We start from the raw sequence: 16778 nt of genomic DNA on the forward strand, positions 1-16778 counted from the left end.
TTAAAGTTAAACCAATTACCATGAATTTCTTGTCAGTTTGGAACACTTTCCTGACCTCTGGACAAGATGGCACATCAAAGAACCAAGGTCCATGTGGAAATGATCTCCACTTCTATTCTTTCACTGTCCTTGTGATGGTCATACTTATTATATCCCCTTATTAGGCAAAGACGAGGCTTCATTAAGCTGTAAAACGAATGGGAGTGGGCACACAGGATAGAGGAACATCAGTCTTTGTATAATTTAGGGGCAGTTACAGGCAGAAATGCAGTTATGTAATATAGCCATGTTTTCATTTGTGTAACATAATTGGAAAAGTTATTTTTACTTTAGTGATCCTTGAATATCAACAGATGGCAGGTTTAAATTTTTCACTTTGACAGTATATCAGGCATAAGAAAAGAAAACTGGTGTAAGACTGTCGAGGTAAGAAGATGCGGAGTCATTCTTGCGCCACTTTGCAAACAGAAACTTTGCATATGGGTCATCTTCAACAAGGTTGATCTGTTCATTCCTACAGTGTCCCAGAACGGACAATATAAGCAATGGCTCAGAGGCTGACCTTCCACTACTACATTTCTGGTGGACACTAGTTTCTCCTGCACAAGTTGGCTCAAGCCTAATGAGAGGACACGGCAAGGTATAATCAGCTGGTTTAAAATAGGATTTTATAGTCGATGTAGATGAACAAAATTACCAGCCAACCAACTGCAACTCTTTTCTTCCCAGAAAGATGAAGCAAAACTTACACAGGAGCCAGTGGAATTTTATATTTGTATTTTTGAACAGCTCATCATTTTAACAAAAAAATTATTTTGATGAAAAGCCCCAGGCTAAAATTCAGGAGAGCCGTTACTGCTGGATGCCATGTTAAAAATCAAGTGGTGCTCAAACTTTACTCTCAGTGCACGAGTAGCTAGTGTTTCTTGAAGAAAAGAACAAAAAAAAAAAAGAAAAATTAACTTTTAGAATACACCAATTTAGCCATAAACCAGTGAATAGAGTGCATTTCCAATTAACTATGTACAATATTCCAGTCCTTTAAAGGCTTCTACATATGACTTGAGCTGGTTGTCAATAGTTAGAAGGCTCTAACATTGTTCAGTCGGTTTCTTTGTCTTCTGGTTCATCCTCCATGTTAACTGTACACTGCCTTTTTCTTGGCCCCAGCTCCACAACTTCTGTTCCAGGAAAACTCCCCTTTCTCTTGCAGAGAGATCTGAGGTTACAGGAGCTGGGAGATCTCTCTGAGCAGCTGTCCAGCATCTGAGACGAGCTCGTTTCCACTGAGGTTTGAAGTCCGGGTGTGTGAGGCGTGGACGAACTTGTAGAGGGCAAGCCCGAGTCATTAAGTTGCAATTCGATACCCACGGTTTGGATGCGTGTTGCTGAATCAGTTACCATTTCCTCTGTAATATTTCTATGATCATCATCATCATCTCGCTCACTGTTGGAGAACAGAGTATCAAGCTCACAGTCCCATCCATATTTCATCTGAACATCACTGCTGTCTTTGTGGCTTGTAGGTTGCTGATCTATTAAACAATCTTTCATCCCATTTTTCACCATTTCTCTGAGGGCAACAGTGGCAGGGTAATGAGAGTTTATTCGCCTTCTTCGGCCTGAGAGGCGACCTCCTCCTCCTCCTCCACCCTTACTCTGCTGCCTTGTTTGCCGGCTGGAAACGCCAACTTCAGTGTTCGACTCCTCTGACTCCTCTGAGCTCCCATCGTACGGGTCCAAAAACTACAGAAATAATCGCATGAGTTTGTTTACGAACACACAGAACCCCAAGCTACTTTTGCAGTAGAAATTACTGGGAAAGAGAAAAGGGAATGCTTACCAGAGAATAACAGCCCTGCCTTCCTGCAGGCTTGAATGTTAAAGGTACTCCCCGCCGTAAAGTCCCACGCCCTGGTGCTGTGCTCACACATCCCTACTCACAACAACCAGGGATTCAGTAACTTGATAGCTATTGCAGACAAGATAGCACACTCTCCTTATAAAATGATCTAACTGAATTAATATATTGAGATGCATGTGCAATTAACAGAGGTAAAGCCAAGGTAATACGAGGTTCATTTCTTTATGCAGGTTCCTTTGAAAGCTGTTCTTTTTAAAGTCTTCACTGTGTCAGCGTGTGTACTCCTGAGATTGAGAATTAAAGCAATACCAGAGTACTGGTGTCTGACCACCTTGGACTGATTTCTGAGTCAGAATCTGTGCTGGACTCCATCTTGCACATCTCCTGACAGAAAACAAGAGATGTCTTAAATCCACATGAACATGTCACAGCGAGGAGAAAAAAATAAAGTAATTAAAGCTGCTGAAAATGATCTTCGTCTCCAGTGAAAAAACAAAACACAGCTTGATAGTACTAATCCTACCATGTACTTGAAAGTAAGCTGGTCCACGTTGTCGGGTATGTGTCTCTCACTGTGGTCTGAATGCAAAAGAAAACATCCATGGTGCAACAACGAATAAGAACTTTCAAAATACGCCAGAATAATTTTGCAGCATTAGCTCACAAGCTGACTGTTGGTAAGACTAGTGAAGGAGGAGGGTCAAACTGCACTCAAGTGTTTACTTTTAAACACCTTAAAAACATTAATATAAAGGGGTTCATCTCGCTCTATTTTCTGAATGAGGTTAGGACTCAAAAATGTCAACACCATGAACACAAGATTGTCCAAAATTAAGATATTTTGGCCTGGAAATGTGCATAAATCAAAGTCCATGTGAACTCATTTGAGTGTACATTTTCATAACTGCATCAAGGACATTATTATTATTGTCTTAATGAATTTACAGGAGAATTTCAATGGTAATGCAGATTAGTTAAAATTGTGCCTGTAGTTTTTCCTTCAATAGCAAATACTGCAATGCTTACCTGTACGTGAACGCTGTCGTCCTCTCCTACATGCCATGACATTTGGTACGTGCAGTTTTTTTCGGACAACAGGATGGTGAAATGGTGAAATGATGACAGAATGTTGTTGTAATGTGGGCAGGATACCCAGCAGGTTAATTAACCATCGGGGTACCAGGTGCTCTTGATTTTAAGCAGCAAAAATGTGGGCACAGGTGAGTTCAAAACGCCTCTTAGTTTAAAGAGTTTGTCACATGAAAACGTCCGGTGAACGCTTTTTCAAAATAAAGCATATTGCTGCATCTGAGGAACTTCCTCCATGCAAGTAATTATACAACATAATTTTACCTGAATGTTTTTTTCGTTTGTTTGTTTTAACTTTTGCATAACTTTTTATTTGTATCATTTGATTTAAAGTCATCCTAAAATATGCCCCAAAGAAGTACAGGGCTGTAGCAAACTACTTAAAAAAAAAAAAAAGCCTAAAAGTCCAATTTTCACCCCTTTTCTCCTCCAGTTCCCTGGTGAACCGTTGGGGGGAACAGAGGAGTAAGAATGCCCGCTCCCCTCCCTGCGTAAGTTCCGGCCTGGGGGAAAGGGATGAATGTTAATTTCAAAGATGGCGGCGGAGGGAGGAGGGAAGGAGATGAACGAAATTAAAACTCAGTTCACTACTCGGGAAGGTGTCTACAAACTCCTCACTCACTCCGAATACAGCCGTCCCAACCGGGTGCCTTTCAACTCGCAAGGCTCAAACCCCGTTAAGGTCTCCTTCGTGAACGTCAACGACCAGTCGGGTAACGGCGACAGGATCTGTTTCAATGTGGGCCGTGAGCTCTACTTCTACATCTACAAAGGCGTTAGAAAGGTAGCGTGCTAACTCGGCTAATGTCAACGGATATTCAAGAAACTGCTAGTTAGAGTTTATCACTGCTGTCTTTGGTGTTGATTAAGTTTAGCCTTGTTCTTGCCCAATAAAAATAACTCTGACAGGTGCTTGACTTTGAAATTAGCTGGCAGCTAGCTAGTGAGCTCGAAGCTATGTTGAAGCTAGCCTACTTGTTAGCTAGCCAGCCCATCTGGCTAACGTTAGCAGCTACTCCGAGGCCAGAGGCTAATATCCGTCCCCAGGCTGTTACTCGTTTTTTCTTTAGTTCTGCTTGGTGGCAGGATTGGTGAGTTTGCGTTAATATTATTAGGATAAAGGCCACCTTCTTCTATGACTTAAGTTTTCAGAATTGAACATAGTTCTGAAAAAGGATCAAGTTTCTTATTAAACTGTCTCAGTCGATAATGACAGCTTCAAGTTTCCATCGGTAACACCTGTCAACTTCCTATTGACAGCCAGGTGTAGACGGATCAGTAATGCAGAAACAGTCTGTCCACAGCTATTTGGTTAACGAGCAGATGGCTACCGATGTTATACCAAATTCTGTGAACCGATAAATATTTTTAGCTGTTGTAAGCGTTTCTCCAATAGTTATTTAGTTGTGCTCATAGCTGTCTTCAAACATGTTACTTCAGCATTTACTTAGTCCAAACTTCCTTTTTTTTTTTAAATCTGTGGTGACTCAGTCTTACGAAAGGGTAATCTTCACTAGCTATTGACAGAAAAATCTGAATTTTTTTTTTATTTTTTTTTTATTTATTTTTTTTTTTAGTGATATACTATGCAATTATTAAAAACAATGTAGACTAAAGTTTAAACTATCGTGTGTGTGTGTGTGTGTGTGAGTATATATTCGCACTAGGTTGTCACAACGTCTATAATGATATCTTAGTACTATAAGAGTAGCATTTTTGCAACGCTTTCATAATAAACTATGGAAAAACATTTACGCCGACATCCTTTCCATACCCTTAATTTAAAAGTAACATAGACTCTCAACAGCTCAGGTTTATAATGCGTCTATTATCTAAAAATTCGATTATGATTTCTCAGTTCAACTGTAGATGGAGGGCATGTGGAAATCACATAACTGGCATCCAGTTATCACAATACTGCTCCCGTTGTCTTCGCAAGTAATGATACAAATAGTGTGCGAGCTATATTTTTATTAGATTATAAAGCAGTTATGTGGTTTTTTCCCCTGAGATGTTGTCTTGTAAGGATTATCTCCTCCACGCTGTGTCAGGGCTGTAAAATTTAGATTTACATTTAGACGAGCTTACTATCAAATTGCAGCAATGTCATATTAATCTTCACACAAACATGTTTCATCCATGTCCCATTGTAATATAACTGGACTAAATTAAGCCAGACATGACAGCAAGTAGGGTTTAAATGTTTGTTTTGCGAGCACAGTACTGTGTTGTGAAATTTAAACATGGCAGAACATGTTAAATGCAGGTTACTGTGGAACAAGCCTTAGTGCAATACTTAAATAATGTTTTGTAAAATGAGTTATTTTAGTCTGTCTGTTGAATATCGCAATTCTAGGCTAATGACAGGTTTACTGTTTTCTTCCACCAATGTTAACACAAGCTAGGAGTGTGACAATCTATATGTCAAGCTTGAAAACAAGTTCTACACGGTAGAGAGGCTTATGGCTTAGTTTCATTGACAAAGAACTCTTGACTTGACTCTTATTTTAAAATACATGAAGAACTCTTTTGGCTCCTCTGAGGTGAGTCGGTAACACTTAATGTCAGACCAAAAGTATTGAAGGAATCACTGAGTCATCGTCTTACACTCAAAGAATTTTCCATTCTACGGGTGTTTTCAACTTTGAATCATTAACATTGGGACTGTTTTTATATTGGTAATCTGCCATATATCTCCTATGGCTTGTTAGCAGCATTTAAGTGTGTTTTATTTTACATTCATAACTTTAATTATATACAGTCACTTCTTTTAATGGACTGTTACGACAACAAACAAAAAAGGCTGTGGCTTAAAAGCTTCATTATGCTTTCTGATCATGAAGTGAAACGGTCACCACAGCTCCTCTAACATCCCTCTCAGGGTATTTTGAGATGAAACACAGAATGTGAAAATCCTATGTCCTGCACCAAGCTGTGCAAAGTCATCTCTGATAACATTTTTTTTTTCCCCTCTCACTTTACGTGTTTGCATGCCCTTGCCTTCTTTCTCCAGGCTGCCGACTTGAGCAAGCCCATAGACAAGCGCATTTACAAGGGAACGCAGCCCACCTGTCATGACTTCAACCACCTCACAGCGACAGCAGAGAGTGTGTCCTTGCTGGTGGGTTTCTCAGCAGGACAGGTACAGCTCATTGACCCCATCAAGAAGGAGACAAGCAAGCTCTTCAATGAGGAGGTAGGTCCCTGAAGAACACAGGCTTGATTAAAATGCTTTCTGCAGCCGTTTTTGAACACAACTCGATCTTCACTTTTAATTTGTCTCTAAATTACTTGATGTATTGTTTATGTTGAGCTTTATCTTCCAAACAAATGCATATTTTAGGCCATTGATTTTATGACCTCTCATTCTGTCCCACATATTCACGACTACAGTTTAGTAGAAGCATAAAGAAATGTAAAGCTCAAAGTTAAGTTTTCTTGTATTGATAACTGTTCTCATTACTTACAATAAAACTTTTGTAATTGAGAAGCTGAAGTTCTTTATAAAATTGTTCAGTTATGGCTGAATGTCATTGCTTTCACAGATTAGGTCATTGATGAATGTTAAATCTAAAAAGTGGCTAAACATTTTACATTAAATTGGGAGAATTTCAGCATAATTGAATAATGATTTCAATTTGACACTGTACTAAAATATCTCTTTTTTTTTTTTTTCCCATCTGCCTCTCAAACCTCGACCGTCTCCTGCCAGAGATTGATAGACAAGTCTAGAGTAACATGTGTGAAATGGGTGCCAGGTTCCGAGAGCCTGTTTCTAGTCTCTCATGCCAGTGGGAATATGTACCTGTACAATGTGGAGCATACCTGTGGCACCACAGCACCACACTACCAGCTGCTCAAACAGGGGGAGAACTACTCTGTGCACACTTGCAAGAGTAAGTCCACACGGAACCCCCTCCTGAAATGGACAGTGGGCGAGGGGGCTCTAAATGAGTTTGCTTTCTCTCCAGATGGGAAGTTCCTCGCCTGTGTAAGCCAAGATGGCTTCCTACGGGTGTTCAACTTTGACGCTGTTGAGCTTCATGGCACCATGAAGAGTTATTTTGGTGGCTTGTTGTGTGTGTGCTGGAGTCCTGACGGAAAGTACATAGTTGCAGGCGGTGAAGACGATCTAGTGACTGTGTGGTCATTCTTGGACTGTAGAGTCATTGCCCGAGGTCACGGTCACAAGTCGTGGGTGAGTGTGGTGGCATTTGACCATTACACCACCAGCGTGGAGGAGAGTGACCCAATGGAGTTCAGTGGCAGTGATGAGGACTTCCAGGATCAGATGATCCACTTTGGACGAGACCGGGCCAACAGTACTCAGTCTCGACTTTCCAAGCGCAACTCAACAGACAGCCGGCCTGTTAGTGTAACATACCGGTTCGGCTCAGTGGGGCAGGACACTCAGCTGTGCCTATGGGACCTCACTGAGGACATCCTTTTCCCTCATCTTCCGCTTTCACGGACACGGACACATACTAATGTGATGAATGCTACTAGCCCTCCTGCGGGTGCTACAATAATCACTAACACCTCTAGTAACACTACTAATGGAAACAACAGTGGTGCCAATACTCCTGGCTTAAACTCCCTCTCTACTACATTACCACGCTCCAACAGCCTCCCCCATTCAGCTGGCACTACAACAGCAAATAGCACCAACAAGGCTGGCAGCGGTGGTGGTGGAATCGGCAGTGGTATTATGGACAGTGCCATCGCTACAGGTGTGAGCAAGTTTGCCACGCTTTCACTCCATGATCGGAAGGAGCGCCACCACGAGAAGGACCACAAACGCAACCACAGCATGGGTCACATCAGCAGCAAGAGCAGCGACAAGCTCAACCTCCTGACAAAAACCAAAACAGACCCTGCTAAAACTCTGGGCACTCTACTGTGCCCGCGCATGGAGGACGTGCCCCTCCTTGAGCCTCTCATCTGTAAAAAAATAGCACACGAGAGACTGACTGTACTCATATTTTTAGAAGACTGTTTAGTGACTGCTTGTCAGGAGGGATTTATTTGCACATGGGCGAGGCCAGGCAAAGTGGTAAGTTCTTTTTAACGCTTGAAATGTGGGAAAAATTGAAATGATAACATTGCAACTGTCGGTCTTTGGAAAGACATCTTCTGAAGGGAAACCTTAAACTCTTGACATTTGCAGTAGCATTTTTAGCTTTTTATAATTATATTGTCACTCCTCAGGCGGCCAAGTAACACATTTAAAACTTATGTACTCCTGCTTTCCAGTGAATTATCTACACTGCCTCAGTTTCAAATACAGCATAACCTATGCTATGAAAATGTAGTTGATGGTTATATAATGATTTCTAACAGACAACGTTAATGTGTAGATATGTGAGGCAAAGGAAGACAATCCATACAAAATGTGTTCATTGGTTCATAATCATCTCACAGTGCATAACCAACACGTCATCAGCATACATTCTCAAAGTTAAGGTTGGGTTCTGGTTGATAGTTTTGTTTTGGATCCAATTCCTGGTTGGCAAAGTTCTCAGTTTTATTCTCAAAAAGAAATCTGAACTTTGCACCTACTCTGTTTTATTTCTTTTTTTCTCCTTCCCAAGCTAAGACCAATGATCCAAACATGCAGCTGACATTGGCAGATTTTAATTTATGCCGCCCCTGCATCAACAGACCTGTCACTGATGGAAATCATTGTTAATTCTTTAATGGCTGCAGTGATACTTTTAGTCAAGAACTGTACTCTGCCAAAGACTGCTTGTAAGCCAGAAGATGTCACTTTACTTAATGACCGCCAGGGACAGATAAAGAGACTCTCCTTTATTAAGTCAACTGTTTGAGCTCATCATTCGGTGTTGAAGTCAGTATGTTGCTGCTGTTATCTCGAAGAACAGTCAGAAATCAACATGTCAGATCTTAGTTTTAACTACTAAAAGCTAAATGATTTTTGAATACTCGAAAAACAGCAGAATTTATCATTAATCAAAACTATATTAAATGTGATTAGGAAGTCTTGAGTGAGAGATTTGGATTTAATGAGCAGATTTCATAAATGCAAATAAACCCTTACCCTATCCTCCTCTCAGCTTTCACGCTAATGGCATTATATTTGCCTGAATAATCACTGCATTGCCTCCCATGTGTTCAGCTTTTTTTTGTGTGTAAACATTTTTTTTTTACTTCCCCTATTGTCTGTGGTTTTTTCAGAAGAAGGCACATGATACTCGAACAATTGACATTGGGGTTGGTTTGTTCTCGCATGCAATTTGAGGTAATATTAAGGAAGTAATATATTTTTTTTGAAAAACAAAAAAAAATGGGGTGGTCATGCACAAAAGGAGGGCCTCGATCTAGAAAACCTTTGAAAGACCGCATTGGTCTCTCACAGAGCGACTGCACTAAGCACATGCTTATGATTAAAATGACATGACTGGGAATTTGGGAAGCTGAGGCCACTTTTTACTGTTGCTTGATTTCTTTTGCTGCAGTATCTGCACTTTCCCAATGCAAATCTCCTTGTTTTCCTTTTTCCAGGGTTTATTGTCATCCCAAAACCAAGCCAGCTCCCCCAGTGGAACAGTAGTATAGCCACAATATTTCTGCTGCTAAAGAACCCTGCAACCCAGAGTCTGATGCTGCTCTTCACCCTGCAAGCATTGCAAGTTTTCCTTTTCTTTTACACCCTTCCCTCTCCCGGTTTTCTTAATGGCTTTTCTGTTATTGCTTATCACTCACTTGACTTAGTGGAGGAACGAAACAGGAAAAAGGTGTGGTGCAATTGCTTACTATTGTGCTGTTTTTGTGTTTCTCTGGAGTTTTAACACATTTTAGATCTTTTTTTTTTTTTTTTTTTAAATCTTTGTTTTGTGTCTGATCTCGTCAGACTGTTATCCTCACTGGAACTAAGGCTCAGCTTTGTTAGATGCAAACCAGACAACTGTGGCTTGAGATTAAAAGGATAGTTTATTATTTTTCATGTCCCTTTACCCCCCCTTATTTAAATCTTGCTCTGTATTCCTGTGTAGGTTCAGGGCCACTGACTTCAGTGTGAATTTTCAAAGAACTATCCTTTTATGACTAAGTGCGTGAGCATCTGAAAAACCTGCACCCATCCGCATTCATCCACCACTTCTGTCTTTTCTTGAGTAGAATCTCCTCCCCCTCCCATTTGATGACTTTGCACTGATTTTGTTAGCTATTTTGTTGTTTTTATAACTACTCTAATGGAACAAAAAAAGAGAGGTTTGAGGACTGCCTTGTTGCACTCGGCTTTAACATCCTCAGTCTTGAAATCTGAATCTATAAAGCTGGATGCTGCAATCATAGTCTTTTTAAAGGAAAAAAAAAAAAAGTTTGCACTTAAATGAGTTTATTAGAAGAAAATGGCTTTACATTTTTGGGTGTGCTCAGAACTCACAGATGGCTAATACAGTAGGTGAAGAAAATGATAAAAACTATTAAAAACCTTTATCTATTGAGCATTTATTTTAATATTATTTCAGATTCAAATCTGCTCTGTATCATAATGTGTATATTGTAATTAATTGATTTGATGGGGGCCTAAGCAAACTACCATTACGCCAGTGGAAGTTTTGTCATTGATAGTTATATTTCTAAAGCCTAAAGTATACATATTAATAATATTAAAATAATCTTGAATACATTGTTTTCTGTTCTTATTTTTTCTGCACCTACATGTGTTTGCGTGACAAACTTTCAGTCTCAAAGGTGAACGCGTCGATGGCTGCAGAGAAGGAACCAGAGTGTGGCAGTCTGTGCAGTTCAACAACTCTTGTAAACAATGGTTTGATGCCGCTCCGTGTGCGCCTCGGTCGCAAAAACTCCAATTTGATATCAGTCGACTTTCTCCTGAAAAATAATTTACCATAAGAAACATGAAAGGTAGCAACGTGAAACTGGAGCTTCAACAATGTTGTCCTTTCCTATGCGAGAGGAACACACTTTTATTGCACTTTAACACGTTTGATAACATGTGATAATCAGATTTTTATGCCACGAGGACTTCAGAGATCACTGCTATGGACAAAGTGCATTAACTGATTTTTCTTTTACATTCTGATAACTTCAAGTGCACAAAATAATGCTGACTGAGTCATCGTCCGTTTGAGGAGTGTACATTTAAGTATGAAACGGTACCCTCTGCCCTTAAGGCTGTACAGCTTATTATTGAGGGGGCGTGAGGGCACTGGTGAAGCTACAGTCTATGCTTAACATTCAAACACGTGACTCAGATATTCACAAGGCCCAGTCTGTAATCATTCATGAGTATATAGACCCACATTTGTTTTCTGTGTGGATCGTGAAATGTGCCTTTTAATCACATCCCTGGTGCAGTCTTGTGGTGAAAGACTGTTGACCTTTGTACAAAAGGACTGTTGCCTGTGAAATCAGTTTGTCCTGAGGACTTCCCTCTTGTTAGTGACTATACACGACAATACAGTTCTTACAACAAGTTTTCCATGTTTATTACTTTCCAACTTAAGACCTAAGGGGATTAATCAAAGCTACTGTGTAGCATGTGACAGTTTTTACTATATGTGTCAATTTGACAGCATTTTGGACTTTAATTTGGCCATGTCAGGAAATGTAGAAACTCATGTTTAGTTTTGAAGTTGACGCTTTGGGTCCAGTTTGGTTTTCCTTGGTATATTTTTCCATTGTTGGGAAATGTTGCCGTTATATTTTCAGGACTTGTCGGTAACCTCATAGATTTAGTTTAAAGTGTTTCTTTGCCATCACAATGTCGTGTGCCCCCCCCCCCCGTTTTAAACCAAGAATTTAATTGCCCAGACAGTCAGACTTTCCAGCTCCTCAGACTATTTAGCTGAGAGTCACCTGCCACACTGTTATCATATACAATTACATTAAACTCATTACTTAAACCTCTAAAAACACAAGTAGAAATGTGATGGAGTGCAGTGGAGATCTGCATTGACTTAAACTTCTTTTTCAACCGCCAACAAAGTATTCTCATTTAATTTAAAGTTGTTCCTCTACAACCTGAACAAGGCCTAGTGAGTACTTTTTAAGGGTGTCGGGACTTAAAAAGTTGAAACTGTTCATTTGTCAAGCATCTTATTGCACATCCTTTGTACCATGAATGGCTCAAAATAAAGACTTATTTTTAAATGACTGGGTTAAGTAAAACAAAAGACCATAACATACCACACTTCATTCAACACTATAAGACCGCATATATCGTTTGCGTAGACATGACATTGAGTTTCATCATTACAATCAGGTTAAAAAGGTTTGTTGGAATCACAACTGGTTCAGTGACATGTTTCGAGTCCTCTTTGTACTTTTTTTTTTCTTTTTCTTTCAAGAATGTTTGTATTACTGATTTCAACGTCAGGCCTTTCGTAATATTGTCCATTTGTCTGCTTTAAGAGCCATATTTAAATATGATACTGAAGTGATTTTGGCTCAGATGCCTCCATTTTTCCGATCCAGAGGTGGCATGTAGTAGGTCTTGAAAGCTGCGTGATGCGACTCATCCCGGGGCTGTGAAGAGAGGAAATGCAGCCTGAATGCAAAACCAAAGCCCGCATTGAAACACACAAACAAATCATTAGTCTTTAAATCACATACTAAGCATTTCCAAAGCATTTTCTTATCAAAAGAAACCTTTTCATCTGCGAGTGAAATAACTGAAGAATTCTCCTGCCCAGTTTACCTTAGCCATCTGCGACTGGCACTTTTTTGATGTGATGGCTGGCAGTGTTCCCCTGTGTGTCATGGGAAAAGCGGGCATAGTTGAGACCGGGAATGAGAACTGTGGTCCTGGTACAACCATGTTGACTTTGGGCAGCTCTGCTGGACAGTGAGGGGCGTTCGGTCTGCTGAAGGGATCTGCTACATGCTTCATGTTATGCTGCAGAGAGAACACGTATGAGATGGATTTTGGGGATTTCACTTGATACAATTGACTCCATCGGTTACCAGTGGAGTTTGAACTTACGCTCATTAAAGGTGTCTGTCTAATGTGTCTTCCTCTCAGTTGTTTACAATGTCTGGTTGGCCGCCAGACGTGCTCCAAGGAGTTCTGCATCACGGTACTACCTACTCCATCCAAAGTCCCAGAAACTCTGTGAAGAGTCTCTGCTTTCTTCTCTGCCATCCTGTTATTAAAACAAAAAAGTAAGCGGTATCAATGTTCCCCCTGAAGATGACAGGATTCGATTCTTTAAATGTCATATTCCTTGCAGTTTAAACAGACATGATAGGCTACATTTCCTTGCAAGTCAAGTTATGCACTTCACCTGATTTCTCTAAAATAGGTGTGCCTCAGGGCTGTTTCCGCAGTGATGCGCTCATCAGAGTCATAAGCAAGCATCTGATAGAGCAGGGACAGAGCTGGAGCTGGACATTTGGGGATTAACCGTGAGATCCCAGTGCCTTTCTTTGGGAGGAAGTTGAAATGCATTGCTCTAGATCTGCCAGACGGTAAAAAATAATACGTATTTTTTTTATTTTTTTTCATACATTAATTCTATATATTTGCTATTTATATGTGTTGCTTGGTCAAGACGCACACGCCTGACATCCAACACCTACTTCCTGAACTTTTGTAGTAGACTTTGATCTGGTGTCCCCAACACATCATGGATCTTGGCAACCTGGTCCAGCTCATTGGTTCCAGGAAAGAGAGGATTCAAGCTGAAATAAAGCAATATACAACGCTGTGACTGCCACGACGAAGCTACTTTGCATAGCTTTTGCAGTGTATTTGTCTGTGCTTGTTCTAAATGAACTGAAAGTTTGAGCACGGCAAATTAAATCTCCTGCAGAGATACCTCATGATTTCAAAGAAGACACAACCAACACTCCAGATGTCCATTTTTAGGCTGTAATACCCATCAGTCAGGAGGCACTCTGGGGCTCTGTACCAACGCGTGGAGATGTACTCTGTGTGGGGGGGCTTGGAGTACACGCTGCGACATGAGCCAAAGTCGCCCAGCTTCAAAACGTTTTGCTGCAATTCATACAACAAAATAAATCGATCAGTAAAATGAAATGTCGAGTGCTACAAGTGAAAACCTTCTCAGACAGTGAATTTTAATGCAGCTTACTTTTATAAGAATGTTTTCTGGCTTCACGTCTCTGTGAAAAATCCCACTTCTTTGAAATAAAAAAAATAAATGCAGTCAGCGTGACTAAATAAAGTATTTCATTTTGTACATGAGATCTTTTTTTATTTTTCTCTTACCTGTGCATATGTTCGAGCGACTTGCACAGCTGGTACATGTAGAGCTTGACTGTATGGTCAGGCGGAGGGGTTTGTCTTCCTGTGGAGAATGTGCAACATTCGTGATAATCCATCATTTGAACAAAACTTTGCAGAAACGTTGTTAATTCATCGTGAGTAACTCTGCGCTCGTCGTACTGGCAGACTTACCTTGTATGAACTCGTAGATGTTCATCTCCATCAGCTCACAGATCAAAGACACGGTTCCAGTTTCTTTGTCACTGAAACATTGCGTTGGATTAGTATCACCTGCCACATCACAAGCATCAGATACCTGAATGACCTCGTGCGTTTTGTATTCGGCAGTACTCACAAAATCAGTTCGTGCAGTTGGATGATATTTGCATGAGGGCTCAGTCTTTTCATTGCCTGGACTTCCCGTAAATTGTTGGCCTGTTCCAAACTTATAAAGGAACAAAATTGAGTTTCAGGTTGATGGAACTGGACTAAACGCATGCTATTTTATATTACCAGACTGTATGGAAACGTTCCATGATAAATGTTGAACAAATCTAAAGTGCACAGTTAATGTTAAGCTCCAATAACGTATCAGATTTCAAGCACAGTCATCGATCATTAATCCAGACTGAATTTATGTCTAACAGGATGCTTAAGGCAAGTGGGGGATTATAAGCTGCTGGCTCAAGTTTAAAGGATCCACACACACAACAGTACAGAGTATAGGGAAGGAGTGGGAAAGTTGACCACTGATTACCTGAACACGGGATCAGAAGGTAGGTGACTGGGACATACCTGTTAATTGTCTGCTTCATGGTTTTACATGCGTAAAACTTCCCATCTTTCAGGCTCTGAGTTTTGACCACCTCTGAAAATGTCCCTTCTCCAATTTTCTTGATTATTTTGTAACCTGCAATAAAAAAAAAAGACAAATGAAACAATACTATTTAAAATTACTAGTATGTGCGGGTGAATGAATGGCAGAAATACAAATCTGAATGAGCTACGGGAAAATATTGAACTAAAAAATACAATATTGAGTTAAAAACTAAAAAACTAGAATGCCCTTACTGGACATTAAATCTATTATAGTTTTATTGGGAAAAGGAACTGGTGTTTTCTGATTATTTAGGGTGGCAGCTGTTACTAATGTGTAGTTAAGTCCTCACAGCCTTATCAATATTAAATTCCAAAACAACCTGTATTGGCCAACTTATCCGACATTTACATTCACATACATACTTCTAAATCTTAGGATTTAAAGCTAAAGATATAAAAGAGTATGAAATCCTCGAAGGGAGGTTAACTTCCGTTGATTAATCATTGGACCTCTGATAGATACCTCTGTTCTTTCTCTCATTTTCCATTTCAGGGTGACAGTTCAGTGAGTTTTACTTCACTGTGCAGAACTATTAAAAAGCTGAATGAAAAATGTGCCCCGTCTAATCTTCACCTGCACCGCGCCAACGCCAGACAAGCGGAGTCGGTTGTATGATTTATTTATTTTTTATTTTTTTGGAGTCGGTTGTATGAGCCATGATTCTCAACACTTATTTGACGTCACCAAAACACGCGTTGAAACTTGATTAAAAATAATATATTTAATGATATCATGAAATGAAATATTTCTGTCCTTCCGTATTATGTCAAACACCAACGTGTGTGGTATTACGCAAAAGGAATAAAATGCCCTGTCAGGTTAAAAGAGCAACTGAAATTGAAAAATCTCATCGACGTGCGACCGCTTGTCAGCCCTCTCGCCGCCGCTCCGCTCAGCCTTTAGCTGATCACTTACCATGCAGTCCTTTGAGTCTTTGCCGCCGCATGTTTGTCTGTTGTCCATAACACGCGTGTACGTACAGTACATTTCAATGTTAAGCTGGAAAAGTAAAAGTATCTCGTGCGTTGACGTGAGTAAAGTACACTGGAGTAGTCTTGGGTGCTAACCTAGCCCCGCTAGCAAGCCCTGTTAGCTGACCGTCGCCTTGGTAACGGAGCACGCCTTCGCCCTCCACTCTGACCTGAGGAGGGAACTGGAAACTCAGGCTGAATGTCTAACTGTCTCACCAGCCTGGCCCCTCTGCTGAAAATATATAGAATTATAAGGCAAAAATATGCCCTGCCATGTGTGATATATGACAGACAATGAGATTTATTTTCCACAGGCCCCGATGTTCGACACGACTGACTCTTATTTCCCCCTTACCTTTTATCCAGAGGTGGGTGGTGACCATAAGCTCAGATGTTTTTTCACTAGGCTGCGGGTTGTTGTTTTGCATGTCTGCAGCATTCCTCCAGTTATTCCAGTCGGCGCTAGGGGTTGTTTTGCATGCATTTCGAAGGCTTGCTCTGTTTTTAACGTCAATAAGCCAATTTGAGTAGTGCATCATTGGTGCACATAAATTTGAAAAAAAAGCCGACCATGAGCTGAATAATATATTCAGGCAGTTTCTGCGACAGCAAATTAGCTAATGCGCTGCATTCATTTAATAGCATTACGTTACCAGAGTCGAGTTCATCTCACACACAATGTATTCTTTCACTCGCGGCTGCTGCGCTTAAAAGGCGTGGACCTCACTATTATTGCACCTCATCGGCTTCCGTAAAAAA

The 16778-nt window shown here is 40.4% G+C and overlaps 2 protein-coding genes across 4 annotated transcripts; one reads left to right on the forward strand and one right to left on the reverse strand.

Annotated features, from left to right (window-relative positions):
- Window positions 1-3464: 3464 nt before the first annotated feature.
- wdr20a (WD repeat domain 20a) lies at window positions 3465-10602 on the forward strand. 2 transcript variants are annotated; one of them, XM_075447856.1, is made up of 4 exons: window positions 3465-3737; window positions 5967-6149; window positions 6666-8006; window positions 9476-10602. In XM_075447856.1, the coding sequence occupies exons 1-4, from the start codon at window positions 3474-3476 to the stop codon at window positions 9527-9529; spliced, it is 1842 nt and encodes a 613-aa protein (XP_075303971.1). In that variant the 5' UTR covers window positions 3465-3473; the 3' UTR covers window positions 9530-10602. The 2 variants fall into 2 exon arrangements, with proteins under 2 accessions (XP_075303971.1, XP_075303970.1); XM_075447855.1 differs by lacking the exon at window positions 9476-10602 and adding an exon at window positions 9149-9448.
- mok (MOK protein kinase) lies at window positions 10284-16729 on the reverse strand. Of its 2 annotated transcripts, none has more exons than XM_075447857.1 (12): window positions 16375-16729; window positions 14964-15078; window positions 14524-14613; window positions 14361-14431; window positions 14172-14250; window positions 14035-14083; window positions 13759-13937; window positions 13520-13621; window positions 13225-13398; window positions 12924-13083; window positions 12639-12836; window positions 10284-12466 (listed from the first exon to the last, which is right to left on the reverse strand). In XM_075447857.1, exons 1-12 carry the CDS (start codon window positions 16556-16558, stop codon window positions 12389-12391), a joined length of 1479 nt encoding a protein of 492 aa, XP_075303972.1. In that variant the 5' UTR covers window positions 16559-16729; the 3' UTR covers window positions 10284-12388. The 2 variants fall into 2 exon arrangements, with proteins under 2 accessions (XP_075303972.1, XP_075303973.1); XM_075447858.1 differs by lacking the exon at window positions 16375-16729 and adding an exon at window positions 15964-16165.
- Between the last annotated feature and the right edge of the window lie 49 nt (window positions 16730-16778).

Source organism: Odontesthes bonariensis, chromosome 17 (assembly GCF_027942865.1).
Source record: "Odontesthes bonariensis isolate fOdoBon6 chromosome 17, fOdoBon6.hap1, whole genome shotgun sequence".
NCBI lineage: Eukaryota > Metazoa > Chordata > Actinopteri > Atheriniformes > Atherinopsidae > Odontesthes > Odontesthes bonariensis.